The 15,549-nt window shown below is 39.8% G+C and overlaps 1 protein-coding gene across 1 annotated transcript in view; it reads left to right on the top strand.

Annotated features, from left to right (window-relative positions):
- The window catches only part of LOC103363325 (double-stranded RNA-specific editase 1-like), a 34,405-nt gene that overhangs the window by 3,480 nt on the left and 15,376 nt on the right, over positions 1 to 15,549 (top strand). The window contains exons 2-4 of the mRNA XM_008290039.1: positions 3,506 to 3,510; positions 11,148 to 11,195; positions 12,508 to 12,541. Coding sequence (XP_008288261.1) covers positions 3,506 to 3,510; positions 11,148 to 11,195; positions 12,508 to 12,541 — 87 coding nt within the window. The remainder of the gene's footprint in view (positions 1 to 3,505; positions 3,511 to 11,147; positions 11,196 to 12,507; positions 12,542 to 15,549) is intronic.

Genomic DNA, 15,549 nt, shown 5'->3' with positions numbered 1-15,549 from the left:
GCCACCCTGCAGCCCCAACCTACAATTATTTCCTATTATATTTTCTAATTGTGAGTGGGAAAAAAAAACTTTGATTTGGAAGTTTTGGAACTTTTTGCTCATGCAAAACAAAAACTTAATTTCACTTTTGTGCAGGGTCGTATGCAGGGTTTTCGAAATATACTCTCTGGTCTACATATGTTCACTTTAAGACCTTTGGGGGGCAAAAATTAGTTAACAACAACTTCAAAAGAACATGGCAGCTGCATAAATTACATCTGAAACAGTGATACATGACAGTAACGTTTAGATTTGTGTTGGTTTTGAACAGTACTGTGGGCAATTCCTGCTCTTCCTCCGTAACCTCCGTCACTTTCTGTCATTGTTTTTCAGTTTAATTCAATTAATTAAGCTTTAAAGTTGGCATGAAAGTTAGGAGAATATTGCGAAAGCAGCATGTTCGTCTGCTGTACTCTCTCTCTTCAGGATTCAGATTTAGGACTCTCTGCACTGTCACAACAGTCATTAGTTCTATTTTACTTCCACAGAATGTTCCTGATCATCTACCCGTGCCAGATGTTGTCAAACTAATTAATGAACGAGAACATATCTTTCTACAAGTGGTAGTAAATGTCAGATACATGTATCTAGCCTGCTGTAAGTGTTTCTGCTTGAACACGTGTTTGGCTCTTTAGTTCCAGAGTCCCGAGGCTCTGCTCAAGTCATTTCCTGTTCATCCTGCTTCATTGGCCCTGTGCATTATTGCTAATATTGTCTCTGGCTGCAAAACTCAAGTGCACTTAATCCTCACATTAATTCAAATTTCAGCTATCGCCACCAAAAAGCCAAGCAGCAGGTGCACTGTGATTTTTCAACTTTTTTTATCCCACTTGGGAATATTCAATTTAGCCTAACAGTTATTCATGCAGAGTGTGGAAAAAAACAGTATTAATGTGTTTTTTAAAAATGGAGCCATTGTACATACTTTGCATGCGGGGCAAGTAAGAAGCCCATCATTTCCGTGTCCCTGCTAAGCGGGGTGTTGTGAGATGAACTGAAGTGTGAGTTTAATCTACTGGGAGCGAAAGTGAATTTGAGATGAGGTATAAGCCGATGTGCTCTGTGAGGCGTGTACGGCACGCCGCCGCTAAGGGATGTGTCTGTCGGCCCAAAACCGATCTCTGTCTGGCAAACAGCCGCCGCTCTGTGATGTGGAGGAGCTGATACAGCCGCTGTTTCCTTTCTCTGACTCCCCCCCCTCTGACCGTCCTGCAGCTGAGGTTTGGCCTGAAACTCCGATGATAACCTCAACTCTCCTCTGAAACCTGCAGGTTTAACTCGGCTCTGTCTTCCTCCCCCGCTGTCCAGGAGACGGGTGAAGGGCAGGGCATGGATCACTTCTACTAATATTGACGTTTAATTTAAGCCAGATTTAAGGCAAGATTTGCATTTAAAATACACACAGCTTCTATCAGATGAGCTTGACAGAAGATCATCTATCAGCCACCAATAGATTCACCATATTGGGCCAAGTTAAGGTGCATCAACAGTAAATTTACATTAACTGGTGGCTTCTACAAAACATGACCACTGCATTAAAGTGCTCCACAGTATTTATTCTTTCACATTTTTGTGCAGCAGTGGACAAAGTGTAGTGATTGCATATTGAAATACTCCATCATCAGCTCTGAATTCGAGATTATACTGAAGAAAAGTGCAGGAGAAGACTGGAATTATGACTGGAAGTAGAGAGAACATCTTCTGTGCAGTGCAATACATCATTAAAAAAGAAAAAACAAGTTGAATTTCTGTCATTATATTTTTCACAAATGTGAAAAATTTTGAACCAACATCATTTTTCCAAGTTCCCACAGGTGTTACCAATACTTGAAAATGAAATAGAGACTCTATATACTACTAGCTTTTTAACTGTTCACATTTTAATTTGTTTCAATCTCACACAGACTACAGTTCAATCAAAACGAACATGAATTTTTGTAATGTGACTGTTGGTTACAACTGAGACACTCATAGCTTTACCGTTGCGGCGAGTAGCAAAGAATTTTACATTTTTCACAGAATGTGATTAGAGCAAATTTTTTATTTTTACTTTATTTTATTATTTTTTTTAATGAGATTGATTGATTTTAATGAAATTTAGATTTGGTTAAGTTCTAATGATTTTCTTTTGTTATCACAAGTAGATTTTTCTCACTGATAAATAGTGGAATTTTGTTGATTTTGTAAAGACAACACGCCTTTCAAACCTGCAGACAGTTTTTGGTAGTCAGACGGTTGTCAACTGATTGTGTTGCCAGTCTAAAGTTTGTTTGTCAAAATCGGACACATTGCTTCACATTTGGCCAGAGAACACGTCTAATTCAATTCAATTCAATTCAGTTTTATTTGTATAGCGCATATTTACAACAACAGTCATATAGCGCTTCACAAAGGCAGAAACAGAAACACCCAACAATCCAAAACATCTGGATTCCCTATAAGCTTCAGCAGTCCGCAACAGTGGGAAGGAACCGAAAACCCCCACAGGGGAAAAAAAGCCTCCGACAGAACCAGGCTCAAGGAGGGACGGCCATCTGCCTCCACCGGTTGGGTGAGAGTGGGATGAATTATACAATTTAGTTTACAGTTAAACAAGTTCTTAGAAGTTATTGTCCTTTTGTAACAGGAGGCATCATGATGGGGCAGCAGGATACAGAAGGTGAGGCCAGCAGCTGTAATTCAGGAGCTCCAGGTCCAGAGACATCCACAGAGAGAGCAGGCGCAGGAGAACCTCGGGGGGAGTCACAGAGTTAGTCATATGTAATGGTGATAGGCAACTATAGAAACATATACATACACATATATATAAAGAGGAGAGGAGAGGAGAGAAGCCCAGTGCATCATGGGAATCCCCCGGCAGTCTAAACCTATAGCAGCATCATTAAGGGACAGCTCAGATGACTCCGAGCAGCCCTAACTAGAGCTTTATCAAAAAGGAACGTTTTTAACCTGATCTTAAAGGTAGAGAGGGTGTCCGCCTCCCGAACCCAAACTGGGAGCTGATTCCATAAGACAGGAGCTGATAACTGAAGGCTCTGCCTCCCATTCTGCTTCTAGAAACTCTGGGAACCACCAGTAGACCTGCAGTCTGAGAGCGAAGGGCTCTGTTAGGATAATATGGAACAATCAGGTCTTTAAGATACGATGGAGCCTGATCATTAAGACTTTTATATGTTAGAAGCAGGATTTTACTAATACTGGAGAAATATGATCTCTTTTATTGGTTCCTGTCAAAACTCTGGCTGCAGCATTCTGTATAAGCTGAAGGTTTTTAAGAGAACTACTAGGACATCCTGATAATAAAGGATTACAATAGTCCAGCCTAGAGGTTATAAATGCATGGACTAGTTTCTCAGCGTCACGTCTGTTACTGGTAAAGATGTGCCTATGTGACCTTTTACTCAGCCTCTCATCACGGTTCTTCAACATCTCTCATGCACACTTGTTAAGTCTTCATTTTGTCCAGATCAAGTAAGTGGAAACTCACCACTGCTGACTGGCAGATTCTCTGGTGTAGCTGTTTGTTTGGTTCTTGTCTAAGTAGCTCAGGTCTTTTCATCTGATGATGTTCAAATTATTTGGATTTGAGGTTACATGACCGATTTCTTCATTATTCAGATTATTCTTATTCAGGATTAAGAAAAATAAATCTATAGAAGAGATGACTTATTCTATATGTCCAGAGAAGGCTGCACTTAAACATTATATTTCCTGCATGTGCATCAAATTTCTGTCCAACTGCAACATCTTTGGTCCATTAATGAGCAACGACAAACAACTCCAAACTCTATATAGCCACGACGCAACCTTGAAGGAAACAACAGACAAGTGGAAAAGTTCAAAAAGTTGTTTCAAAATGTTCATTACCGTGCCTGCTGTCAAAGTTTATCACAGCAGAGACTCTGGACAGCAACTGTGGAGCATGTAGACACACACTCTGCTTGTTAGGCATCAGCAGACAGCGCCAGCCTCCACCTGCCCGTCCATCACCTCCTGGTCTCACTAATCCCGACGCCGTGGTGTGTGAAATTCAACATCAGCCCTGAGCTTCCTGTCCTTCGCTGCTCTCTCAGGGAGATAGAAGAGGACCCGGCCCGGCCTTGACTGGGGCGAGCAGAACAGCGATAGCCATCTGTTGTGCGTGGCGAGGCCGCTGATGCAGAGAGAATGGGGTGGAGGAGGGTCAGCAAAGGCGAGGGGGAACTTGAAATCTTGAAATCTCTCATGCTGACCTTCTAAACCTTATGAAATATAAAAAAGAACTCAGATAAATGACTGAACTCAAGTTAGACAGATGGCACCGAGGGAACCTCAAAACTCAGCTAAGAAACATTTATTCATCTATTTACAGTGATACTTTTTGTCATAATTGTATATGGGTACATTTCTCTTTGGACTAGTAGGTGTTGTTTAAAGTGTTTTAATCACTTGACAGCTCAGAACTGTTCCTAAGAGTTTGCTTTTGTGCTTGTGTTCATGCAAATTATGATCACTGTATCTCTGAAGTGACAATTGTTATTACAGTGCCACCTAAACTCTTAGGGAGTAGATTGGGGTAGAGGGATGGTCTGATTTTGTCTGATTTTTGCCTAAAAACTGCTATTAACCTCCAAATCCAGTATCCCTACCCATTCAAAATAAAAATAGCTTCTTTTTTTTTTTTTCGAAAGCTGTAGTTTGTTTCAGCAATTTCTTATTTTATGGATTCTCCCTGTTTTAGTAAATTACAGATAATTTGTGAAACCACTGACAAAAAGTGATAATTTACATCAAAAAAGCCCAAAATAATAAACAGTGTATAAAAGTAATTCATTATTTTTGCAGTGTTTAACTGTGAAGTGACACCATTTTGCTGCATTTGTATCAGCTAAAGAGATAATGTTGCAGAAACATGCTGGTAGTTGAAGGAAAGAATGGATTAAATGAATTGGAAATAAATGCAATGGATGTAAAATGGTAGGTTTAGCTATTTTTTTCACACTTTTTTTTTTTTTTCAACATTGAAGCTTTCCACTGTTTATTTTTTTCAGGTATTTTTCCTGGTACCTTTGTTACCAGATGTCTACAGTTGTTTTTTTGTTTTTTTTACAAATTATTTGAAATTATTTTTAACAGTGCAAAAATCGTGCTCATACAAGTAAACAGCACTTTGAAAGGCAATGATCAGCAATCAGCTGTCTTTCAATAATCAATGTTTAACATTTGATTAAAAGTCAACAAATACACCTTCATTCAACTTCACGCTTGTGTCACTGACATGTTGTATCCCATCATGCAAACTTGTTGTCTCTTTCTAGTTCATCTTAACCGTCAGCCGTATAGCTGAGCTCCTGCAAATCATGAAAAAATTTAATTGCTTTCAGAATACATTTTATTTTCTGTCAAGACACCACTGTAAAAATATGGTCGCCCCATGGGAAACATTCTTGCTCTTCCAGTTCCTCTGCACAGTCTGTCCCAGTCGGCCACCACGAGTGGAGCTTTTACAAGCTTGTAGTTGGCAGCAATTTTCAGGCCCAGGGGGCTACCTGTGATAGCGTTAAATGGAAATGAGGAAATGTGTGTCAGGTGAACAGTGGGGAAGAGGGAGAATAAACTGGCCAAGTTACACCAAATAGACAGAGTTCTGGCCGAGGTTGACAGGAGAATATCTCACCGCAACATACTGTACAAGCATCCACTTAATACAGCCGAGTCAAACATTTACATACCATAGAATTTGTGCTAGTCTAGATGAAAGGCGGATTCCTTATTCATGAAAACTTCTTGGGGCTTTATAACAGCTAATATGTCTAAGATGTTTAGGCATTTTGTATATCAAATACAGCTTGAGGTGCTTGTATTTTACTTTCTTGCTGCTAGTTATCTGACAGCTTTACTCACTCTACAAACTGTACATTTTTCATGTATTTTGCATGAAATAATGTACAGCAGCGAATATTACCGACTTTACTGTCACTAATAGCCACCCGACAAAAATTCAGCGACTCATTGGTTTAACTGGGATGAACTGCAGGCAGTGTTTACACAGACTAGAGAAGGAACAGGTATATACAAACAAATTTAAAATGTAAATAATAAAGTAGCCATCAGTTCTTTTTTACAATGTTGTGGACACTTGAAAAAGTGCTGTACATACTGAATCCAGGTTTTTTCATTTTTTGTAAAACAAGTAATCAAAGAAATCCAACCTTTTAGTTTGAGACTTTTTATAATTTATGGTGTTGTAACTGTGTCATACTGTACAGAATATATTTTAGAGTTCTCTCTAGTTCTCGATGAATCTGGGAACAATCAGATTACTACCTGGTGAGAGTTTGTGATGATAAGAATCTAAAAATCTTTTGCACACTATTCTACATCAATCTACGAAGTGCATTGCTGAAGATCACCTAAGATGATCTTGATCTAAAAGCTTTTGTTGGCCCCTTCATTTACAATCTTCTGTCAATACATTCTCTCTCTGCTTCTATTGCTGAAGCAAATATTCCACTTGAGAGCTTTATTTTGAGGACGGCTGGAGCTTCTCCTTGGTCCCCGGTGGTGGTGGTGGTGGTGGTGATGGTGGTGGGGAGGCAGTACAGTGTTCTAAATAGTTTGTCAGCAGCACAGATGTGTGTGTGGCAGTGTGATGGTCTGCATTGAAGCCTGTTGGTTAAGTGAGTCGCATTAGCGTGTGGAATTGATACAGCATTGGACCTGCCCCTACAGCCACTGCCGGGGCCACACAGCAAATTAAAGCCGTCATAGAGATTTCACAGAGTCCCTGTGAAAATGTTAGAGTGATGTGCTGCAGCCAGAGAGTGTCCTTGGGAAGCAGTGAGGAATTTATTTCCCGTGGTTCAGCAGTACTGGTGCAATACAGCTAAATTAGAGAGCCACTCGGTGCTATTATGTCATTATTTATCGGCGCTATCATACTATTACTATAAGTACCATATAAAATTTCTAATAATATCACTATTACTGTCATCATCACTGCTGCTGCCATAATAATAATCATAGTATGTACAACAGAATACAACAATTATGATTATTATAATTATTAGCAGTAGTAGTAATAATAATAGTTGAGCTTTGCGGTTTAAACATTGATGTTCTGTTTGAGGTTCTAGCTTTGAACCTTCTGGGATCGAAAGGTGTGGTATCTGTTAAAAAATGACAAAATAACACCATTTATAATAGCCAGAACCTGTAAATAAAAACAGAAGTCCAGTTTTGTGAAGGTCACTGAACTAAAAATGTGCTGTTCCAACAGAGAAATGAACAAAATGTAAGCTTAAAACTATAATATTTCTTTCAAAGTGCTTTATTCTACATTTCTCATTGAATTAAAATTCCCAAAAAAGGAACTGTTTGCACAAACAAACAAAAAATTCTGATCTTTTTGGTCCAATGATAATTCATGACTGACTCAGCTGCAACTCGTAAGTCTATGACAACGAATTCAGCAAGTCTTTGGCTGAACTGTAGGCTGTGCAAAGTGAATAATAGATAAGCATACAAACAAAATAAAAATCTAAATAGTAAAATATCTCTAGCATTTAGAGCCAGCATTTTTTCCCCCCCAGTATTGATAACCTCTTGTGGAAACTTCACATCTTGAAAGAAGGTTTTTTTTTTTCAAATTTTTATCCTTTTTTTTTTTTTTAGTCATTGTTTATGACATCCTTACTTTGTCATACTGCACACAAGACATTTCGGAGTTCTCTCTACTTCTTGTCAGGGTTGTGTTGTTTCACAAGATTTTATATTGCTGAGAAAAATGAGCTCACAGTGAGTAAAAATATGACCGGAGCAAAAAAATGCTTTGGTTAAGAAGATAATATGAACCCACAGTGAAGTTGACAGTACTTATTTCAGAAAAGCAGGCACAGGTATTGGTTTGGAGCTGCATACACCAACAATAAACTAAATTAGCAGAGTTTGTGTGAAGCCCAAGAGGCGAAAAAAAAACAGGCCAGAAAATCCTTGTGCCACTGACGGCATGACTCACTGTTGCTTGTTAAGCTCATTGCCTCCAGCACACTCAAGTAATAACTGAAGGAGACTTGGAGGACTGTATGAACTTTGGCAGCCGGACAGTAAGAGAATAACTTCCAGGGAGACTTAGCTGAGAAAATCAACCTGAAACAGACAAAACAAAGGAGTCACATGTACGATTTTGAAAAATAAACGAGACATGTTGCATGAAAGGCAACCAGATGAGTTGTTTTTGCTGCTTTTTTTTCTTAAATATTAGATGCTTTCAAAGTCCAACGCGCCCCTGTGGCATCACGTCAGCGTCACATCAGCTGACACACACTGGACTGAAAGTACAGAAGGAGAATCTCAGGATACAGTAGGCAGGTTGTGAATGTGATAAAATAGCTATATCTGGAGGCTCATCACTGTTGTAAACTGGCAGTTTCTTATCCTGACCCACATCACTCTTCCCACACCAAAAATATGCTCAGCTGTTTTTTTTTCTGCCAATGTTTCTTGCATGTATTCAAGGTGAAAATTAATTTTTCTGTGGCTCCCATCTGCTGCCTCATTCATTTATTTGCAATTGAATATTACGGTTTCATACTTACATTGCACAGATTCTGTTGTGATTTTCTCGGAATCGGCTGTAAATGTCACATTTCCATTCAAATCCAGAAGCTTGTGAAGAGTTAAGTGAATTCAAAGCAGAAAGCTGCAGGTTAATGAGCTTTCTATTTGTACCTTTCAAGCAGTAAAGGTCAGGCTGAGATTTTGTTGAATTGAGCAAATTATACTGAAAAATCCTATTTTTGGCGATATTTTAGGTCAAAATGTCACACTTTGTCAGCATTTAATTACATTTAGACCCCAGTATAAAGCCAAATGCAAGCCTACTCTGGTGTTTTGACCCTGATAAGTTTGAATATCTGTACAGGATAAACAGCATTTTCTCTTTCCTGAGTGGACAAACTTCCCTCCGATGTCTCCAGGTTTCTCCTCTCATCCACGATCTCATCACCTTTGCTTGGCCTATCAATGTGTCACACCCCAGCCTGTCAGGGTCCAATTTCTGCACGACTCCAAATGTCATTTCATGGGGAGAAAATGGAATTTGTGTGCGAGGAAAGCTGCCGGCGGTGCGCCTGTGTCGTACTGTTTTTGCCCCCCTTGTTGTCTGCTTCTCCTCTGGATTGATCCATCTGCATTAGGCCACCAAAAGAGTTCTCTGACAGCTGTTTGCAGTTGTTTTTCCTCTCAGGCTGTTATTGTAGCTTGCATTGAGCAGCAGAAAAAGCCTCAGAGATCCATTTATCACTGTCAGCTCGGTCACTAGTTACAGCTGGTGGCTGGTGTTCACATTCTGTGTTCTTGTTGATGGGGTTTCCTGAGGGCCAACAGGCTAATGTCTCAAAGGTCACATCTCTCAATGTATTTTTCTTTTACCTGTGAATTATATTCATTTCCTGCCTCACAGCAACAAAACACCGAGCGATGGCACAGCCACTGCCTTCCCAGTTAGCAAGGCCAATTGATTTTGCATGCTTTAGCCTATTAACAATGAATCATACTCTGGCGCCTCCCATCAGTTTTCATATTGATTTCCTTTTCATGCAGGCATAAGCTTCCAGTAATTTCAGCAGGCAATAATACACTAACATGGACAAAAACCTACAGTGCATATTTAGATCCTTATCACGTAGCTGCTTAAATATGTATTTATGGGGTTTAGAAGAAAACACTCTGATATTTAAACCTTCCGCCTGTTTGAAAGTCATGCAATCTTTTTTTTTTTTTTTCATAATCGCCAAAATGACACCATTTATCAGAAGACTGTCAAATCTAAAAAAAATAATTGAATTTTCAACTCCCAAAAGGTCTTGAACTGTGATGTGACATTCAGTTGGAAAACTGACCAAAAACTAAATCGATTTATTCTATATCTCTCTCTTTTTTTTCTTTTTTTTTTTAATCTTAAAATGAATAGTTTGCATAGAGAAATCAGTGACCAACCAACAGTCACATGACAAAAATTCAGGTCAAACTAGGCTGAACTGCAGGCTTCAAATCATTCAAATTAATACCTAAATTTAATTGTTAAAGCATCTGTAGTATGTAGAGTCACATTTTCCATTTTACAGTATTGGTAACACCTTTAGAGATCCTAGAAAAAAAGCGCTACATTGCTCTACCTGACCAGATTCACATTAAATACACTTGACTCTTATCTGATCCAAACAGTCTTATCTTGGTCCCATTTGAATCCTCTTTTTTTTTTGTATTTACTCCAAGTCATCCCTTCCTTGGTTGTGTCACAACTGTTTGGGGATGACTGGTTCCCACACCAATCAGTTAGAAATGTAGAAACCTTTTGGGAGGCAGGAGGAACGTCCTTAAGAATAAAAAAGAATCCACTTACCTTTTACAGAGGCACTTACGGTTACATGTAAATGCTCGGCGTTTGCGTCTTTGTCCCTCCTCAGTATGTGATTGTGTTCAGGGTTGCGGTGATGAGTGCGCTCTGATGCATGATCTGAGGTGGAAGTAAGGAGCGTAAATAGATTTTTATTTATTTTGCCTCGCTTGTCTGTTCAACTGAGTCTCTATAGGACATGAATTGCAGGCTGCAGATTCCTTTAATATACATGCCACTTACCATTCCTACCGGCTGTTCATCCTCCACAGTCTCATTTTCTTTCCAATTTCTTGACGGTGCTTTGTTTTGCTAGGCAATAAATACTGTTCCATATGTGTACGGAAAACACTGTGAGCATCAGTATAACAGATCCTGTTGCAAATGACAACAAACTACCAAAACCTGTGTGATTTCAACTTTAAATAATGAGGTAAACAAGAATTTTTGAATGAGCGTAGTACAATTTTGAAGCGCTCTCAAGTTCTGTCACAAGCCTCCCCGATAGCTACACTTGTTTACATTTTACTTTCTCTGAGTTAATTTTCTTCTTTCATTATCTTGAAAAAGGGGCAACCTAAGCCCTGTTCCCCTTCCACCTGTCTCCCACAACAGAAGTCAGAAAAGCCTGATAACATTGTCATTGGTAACGTTTGGAGCCACACAGCTAAGTGGCAGCGGGACAGAGGCCATATCTCCTCACAGAGGAGCGATTATACACACCGAGTAGCAAGCCTTTGCTGTCGGGAGTTTCACTCGGTTTTGTCTCTTGAGGAAAGCTGATTAGCCATTTTATTGGGTCTAATTGAAGCCTTCATCAGTTGTAGCTGAGAATAGCAAACATTGTGAACCAACAGTCTATATATAGCAGAGACGAAGCAAACCTGGCATCACAGAACTTCACAAAATAGGCTCAACTGTTGATAAGTTGTTGACATACAGTTCACAAGTGAGTTAATCCCAGTGCAATATCGAATGAATGTCAGATGATTCAAAATTCTACCACCTCCCAATAACTGCCAATTTTTTTATCAGTTCTTCCTATGTCCGCCGTTGCTTTTATTTATTTGTTTTTAAATAATTTTTATTGAATTTTCAATTTTTCAAAACAAAGAAATCAAACACACGTGACAGTATGGACAAGCATGAGCGTGTCACAGGTTACTTGGGGTCACAAAGAGACAAAATATTTAAAACAACAAATAGCAGCACAGTGAACAGTACAATCATGGAGTAGACAACCGAAGCAAAGGACCACAAGGAGCTATAATAGCACAGAAGAGGGCATTATGAGGATACAGGAGTACAAGAGGGGCGCCGACCACATCACTACGCCCCCTACGTACGAGGTCTGCTGTGCATTCTTGGAGATAGTTGGAGTCGCCCAAAGTTGATCAAAAATCCTCTCATTTCCCCTCAGAACTGAACTTAGATGTTCCATAGGCAAGACTTTAAAGATTTCTGTATACCACTGATTAATAGTTGGAGGTCTGGGCATAATAGTTCACTGGAATAAAATGCATCTTCTTGTCAAGAGAAGCAGCTTGTGCAGCAGTTTTTGCTGGGTCCTTGTCAAAGAGAGCCCCTTATTCGAAAGATTTAACAGAAACAAACCAGGATTTATTTCTATTTTCTTGTTAAAATTTGAATCAATTTCCTGTGAGACTTTTTGCCAGAATTTAAATATTATAGGACATTTCCAAATGCAGTGCATGTAAGACCCAACCTCTTTTTGTTGCTATGGCGCCATGAGAGTGGCAGCCAATTACAGCGGCTCCTTCCTACTGTCTGTGTTCATAGCTATTTACTTTGGTTTTTCTTCTATCTTTTTAATATTTTGATTTCACACAGCTGTATCACATTTGTGCAGGAACAGTGGAGATGCAGATGGCGTTTTTGTTGGTCTGTTCTTCGCTCTTTTTGCGACTTTTTGGGGTCTGGGAGCCGTTGAGCCGTTGAGCCATGGCTCTAGTGTTTTTACACTCGTAAACCGCTGTTGGCACTGAGCCAGGCCAAGCCACCGTCGTGGAGAGACCAGACATCCCTATGAGTTCCGCAGGAGGAAAAGGGGATGGAGGGCAGCAGTGAAGCGTCGGGAGAAGAGGAGACGCTTACAAGCCATCCGTCCATCCATCATCATGATACGTGAGGTCTCTCCCTAACAGATGGAAGAGCTAACAGCTAACAGCGCTGACCCACTGCAGCTGGGTCAGCGCTGCAGCCTCATGTTGTTCACGGAGTCATGGCTGAACAAACTCACTCCGAACTCGCTCGTATCTTTGGACAGATTTCACCTGGTCAGAGCAGAGTGGAGCTTGAGGGAGAGTAGTAAGAAGAAAGGCAGGGGACTCGCCATGTATGTGAATGAGAGATGGTGCAATGCTGGGCACATTAGCGCTAAAGAGCGGCGCTGCACAAAGGATGTTGAACTGCTGGCGGCTGGTTTGTGGTCGTTTTACCTGCTGAGAGAGTTGCTGATGCTGCTGCGACCTGTGAACTCATCCATAGTTCAGTGTCCCAGCTGCAAACATCACACCCTCAGTCTCTGATCGTCATCTCAGGAGACTTTAATCATACATCGCTCTCAACCACTCTCCCTACATTCAGCCAGCATGCGGACTGCCCATCCGGAGACGGTGGGGCCTTGGACCTGCTGTGTGTGGACACCGGGATGCATATTATTTAATTATTGTTATTTTCAGACTTTCTGTTCGCCTGTTACACAAGAAAACTCTCCCAATTGACTCTACTGCATCAGACCAGGCCCCATCCTCAGACTCACACCCCAGGTCCTTCTCCCATGCACTTCTTATTCTGTCAATATTACATGTATTGAAGGACTGTAGTTTTCTCTAACAATGGGATATCAATTTCTTGTAGCCACAGAGCTGTAACAAAGAGGAATCAATTACTGAAGGAATTGGACGAGTTTCAGAAGAATTGAGATTGTTGATGAAGTGTCTCACCTGAAGAAAGCCAAAAAAGTGTTAGGACGGTATGCCATACTTAGTTTTAAGTTGTTCAAATGACAGGAGTTTCCCAACCTCAAACAGATCATACCAACATTGAAATATATTTGTACCAAATCCAGGGGGAAGGCTTTGTTTTGAATGATGGGATGCAGAGCTGATAAGGAACCACTCCCACGGGTGAGCTTTATAATCTTTTCCCAGGTTTTGATTGTGTTGTATATAGTTGGACTGTTTTCCTGGCGCCTACCATGAAATGTGCAACTCCAACAAGTGCACCATCGGGACCAACACCACGAACAATAGTTCCGACATTCACAATTCAAAATAAAAGCATCAATCGTGTCCAAATAGATACTGGCAGTAAAAATCATCATTTATGAGTCAGTAAAAGGCTAATGACACCTGGCTAGCGTCATCTTCATCAGATGTCTTCCTCTTCTTAGAGAAATATTTGAACAAGCTCATCTGAAGTATAGTGTATTTGTGACAATAACAAAAAAAAACTGAGAAATTTGAAGGAGCAGTGGCAAGGATTTAGGAATGGCGGGCCGCCGCTGCTAAATGAATGTAGAGGAAACACTCAGGCAGTTAGACTGTTGGAAATCACATGTGTACTCAATTTTGTTTCAGTGATCAGAGTTATTTGTAACTTGTGTGTCACTGATCATGTGTATATTCATTTTTTTGCATTTAGTTTTTATTTTGGGACCTTTATTTTTCATGTAGTCTTTCTAAAAAATTTTATGTGTAACCCTTTGTAGGAGAAAATACTCTAATGGTCAACTTGTAAGTAATGCAACTGGTGACAGAGTCATTTGACACTGAAGTGATATTGCACGGGGGGGGTGCTCACTTCTGTTGTGTAATATATTTGCAGGATATATATATTTTGTGGAGCAAAAGTTTAGTTTTTAGTGTCTTTTTGGAATTAATTAGGTTGAAATGCATAGAATCAAGGTTTTCCAGACAGTATTTCTGTTACGCTGTTTGGCTGGTAGTCTTCAAATCCTTCTCTTCATCGTTTCTCTAGTTCTGTGAGGAAGTGTAGTCAGTGTGTTATGCTTCACATCCACCAAAAAAAAAAAACAACTAACCAACAGACACCCTTGAACCAACTTGATCCACATAATCGCACCATAGCTGACCAGGGGAACAAAACCTTCACCCTTATCTCTGCAAATCTTCAATAATTATTGTGTAATTTCTGTAGGCAACAGTTTGTTTATTTATGTCTGGGGACGGCACCCTGAGTGACAGCTTCCTGATTAGACTCGGGGGGGGAAATAATGGCAGCTCAGTGTCTCTTATCAGCCTGAGAGACGAGTACCTCTGTCTGACAGGAGTAGCTTAGGGCCGTGTGGCGGTGGAGGTGGGAGTGGGAGGGGAGAATAAGCTGGGTGATGAGTTGTGACATATGAGCAAAGGAGGTGTTGAGGGGTGAGGATGAATCGGTTCCAACGAGAAAAAATTCAGATGTATTGTTTAAAACTCTCCCAAGGCTTTGTGAAGAAATCAACACTAATAACTACAATAGAATGATTAAAGAGAAGTCTATTTGCTGTCATTGCCATTGATCTCATAAAGACTTCAATTTCTTTGAAAGCAGTTTCTTCAAACGAAAAGACGCATTCAGCTTAAAATGACAATTTCATCAAATGAAATGTTTCATCATGAAAGTTTTATTCGCTGACACACATCAGCTTAGTGTCATCTGCTTTATAGAGACATTTCATTGATGTTTTTGTGAACAAACCATCAGATATTCTTTTCTTTGTGTTCCTGTGATGCGTTCTCCTTGATCTTACCAAAAATAGGGATTCAGTGATTTCACACAGAGATTTTTGATTTTGCTCTTTCATTGAGTTAATTATGCTGAAATTCTGGTAGTATATAAAAGAAAATATAAATACATAGCAAAATAATCTAATCGCTGAAGTTAAGCTAAAACAACCATTTACATTAACATATTTTATGCGACTAATGTACAGTCACTTCTGAAAATATCCAAACCGCTTCACTTTTTGTGCACACTCTTGTTTTGTTGTTTGAGCTGGACATAGCTTAGAAAGGCACGTACCAGTGTGTATAAAGTTAGCACAATTCACAAATCACAGCAAACAAATCATGAAGTCTAAGAAAGTCTCTGCAGAACTCTGCGAT

Source organism: Stegastes partitus, unplaced genomic scaffold (assembly GCF_000690725.1).
Source record: "Stegastes partitus isolate 25-593 unplaced genomic scaffold, Stegastes_partitus-1.0.2 Scaffold652, whole genome shotgun sequence".
Classification (NCBI taxonomy): Eukaryota; Metazoa; Chordata; class Actinopteri; family Pomacentridae; genus Stegastes; species Stegastes partitus.
The sequence above is the reverse complement of the archived record's forward strand: the minus strand, read 5'-3'. Positions and strand labels throughout refer to the sequence as shown.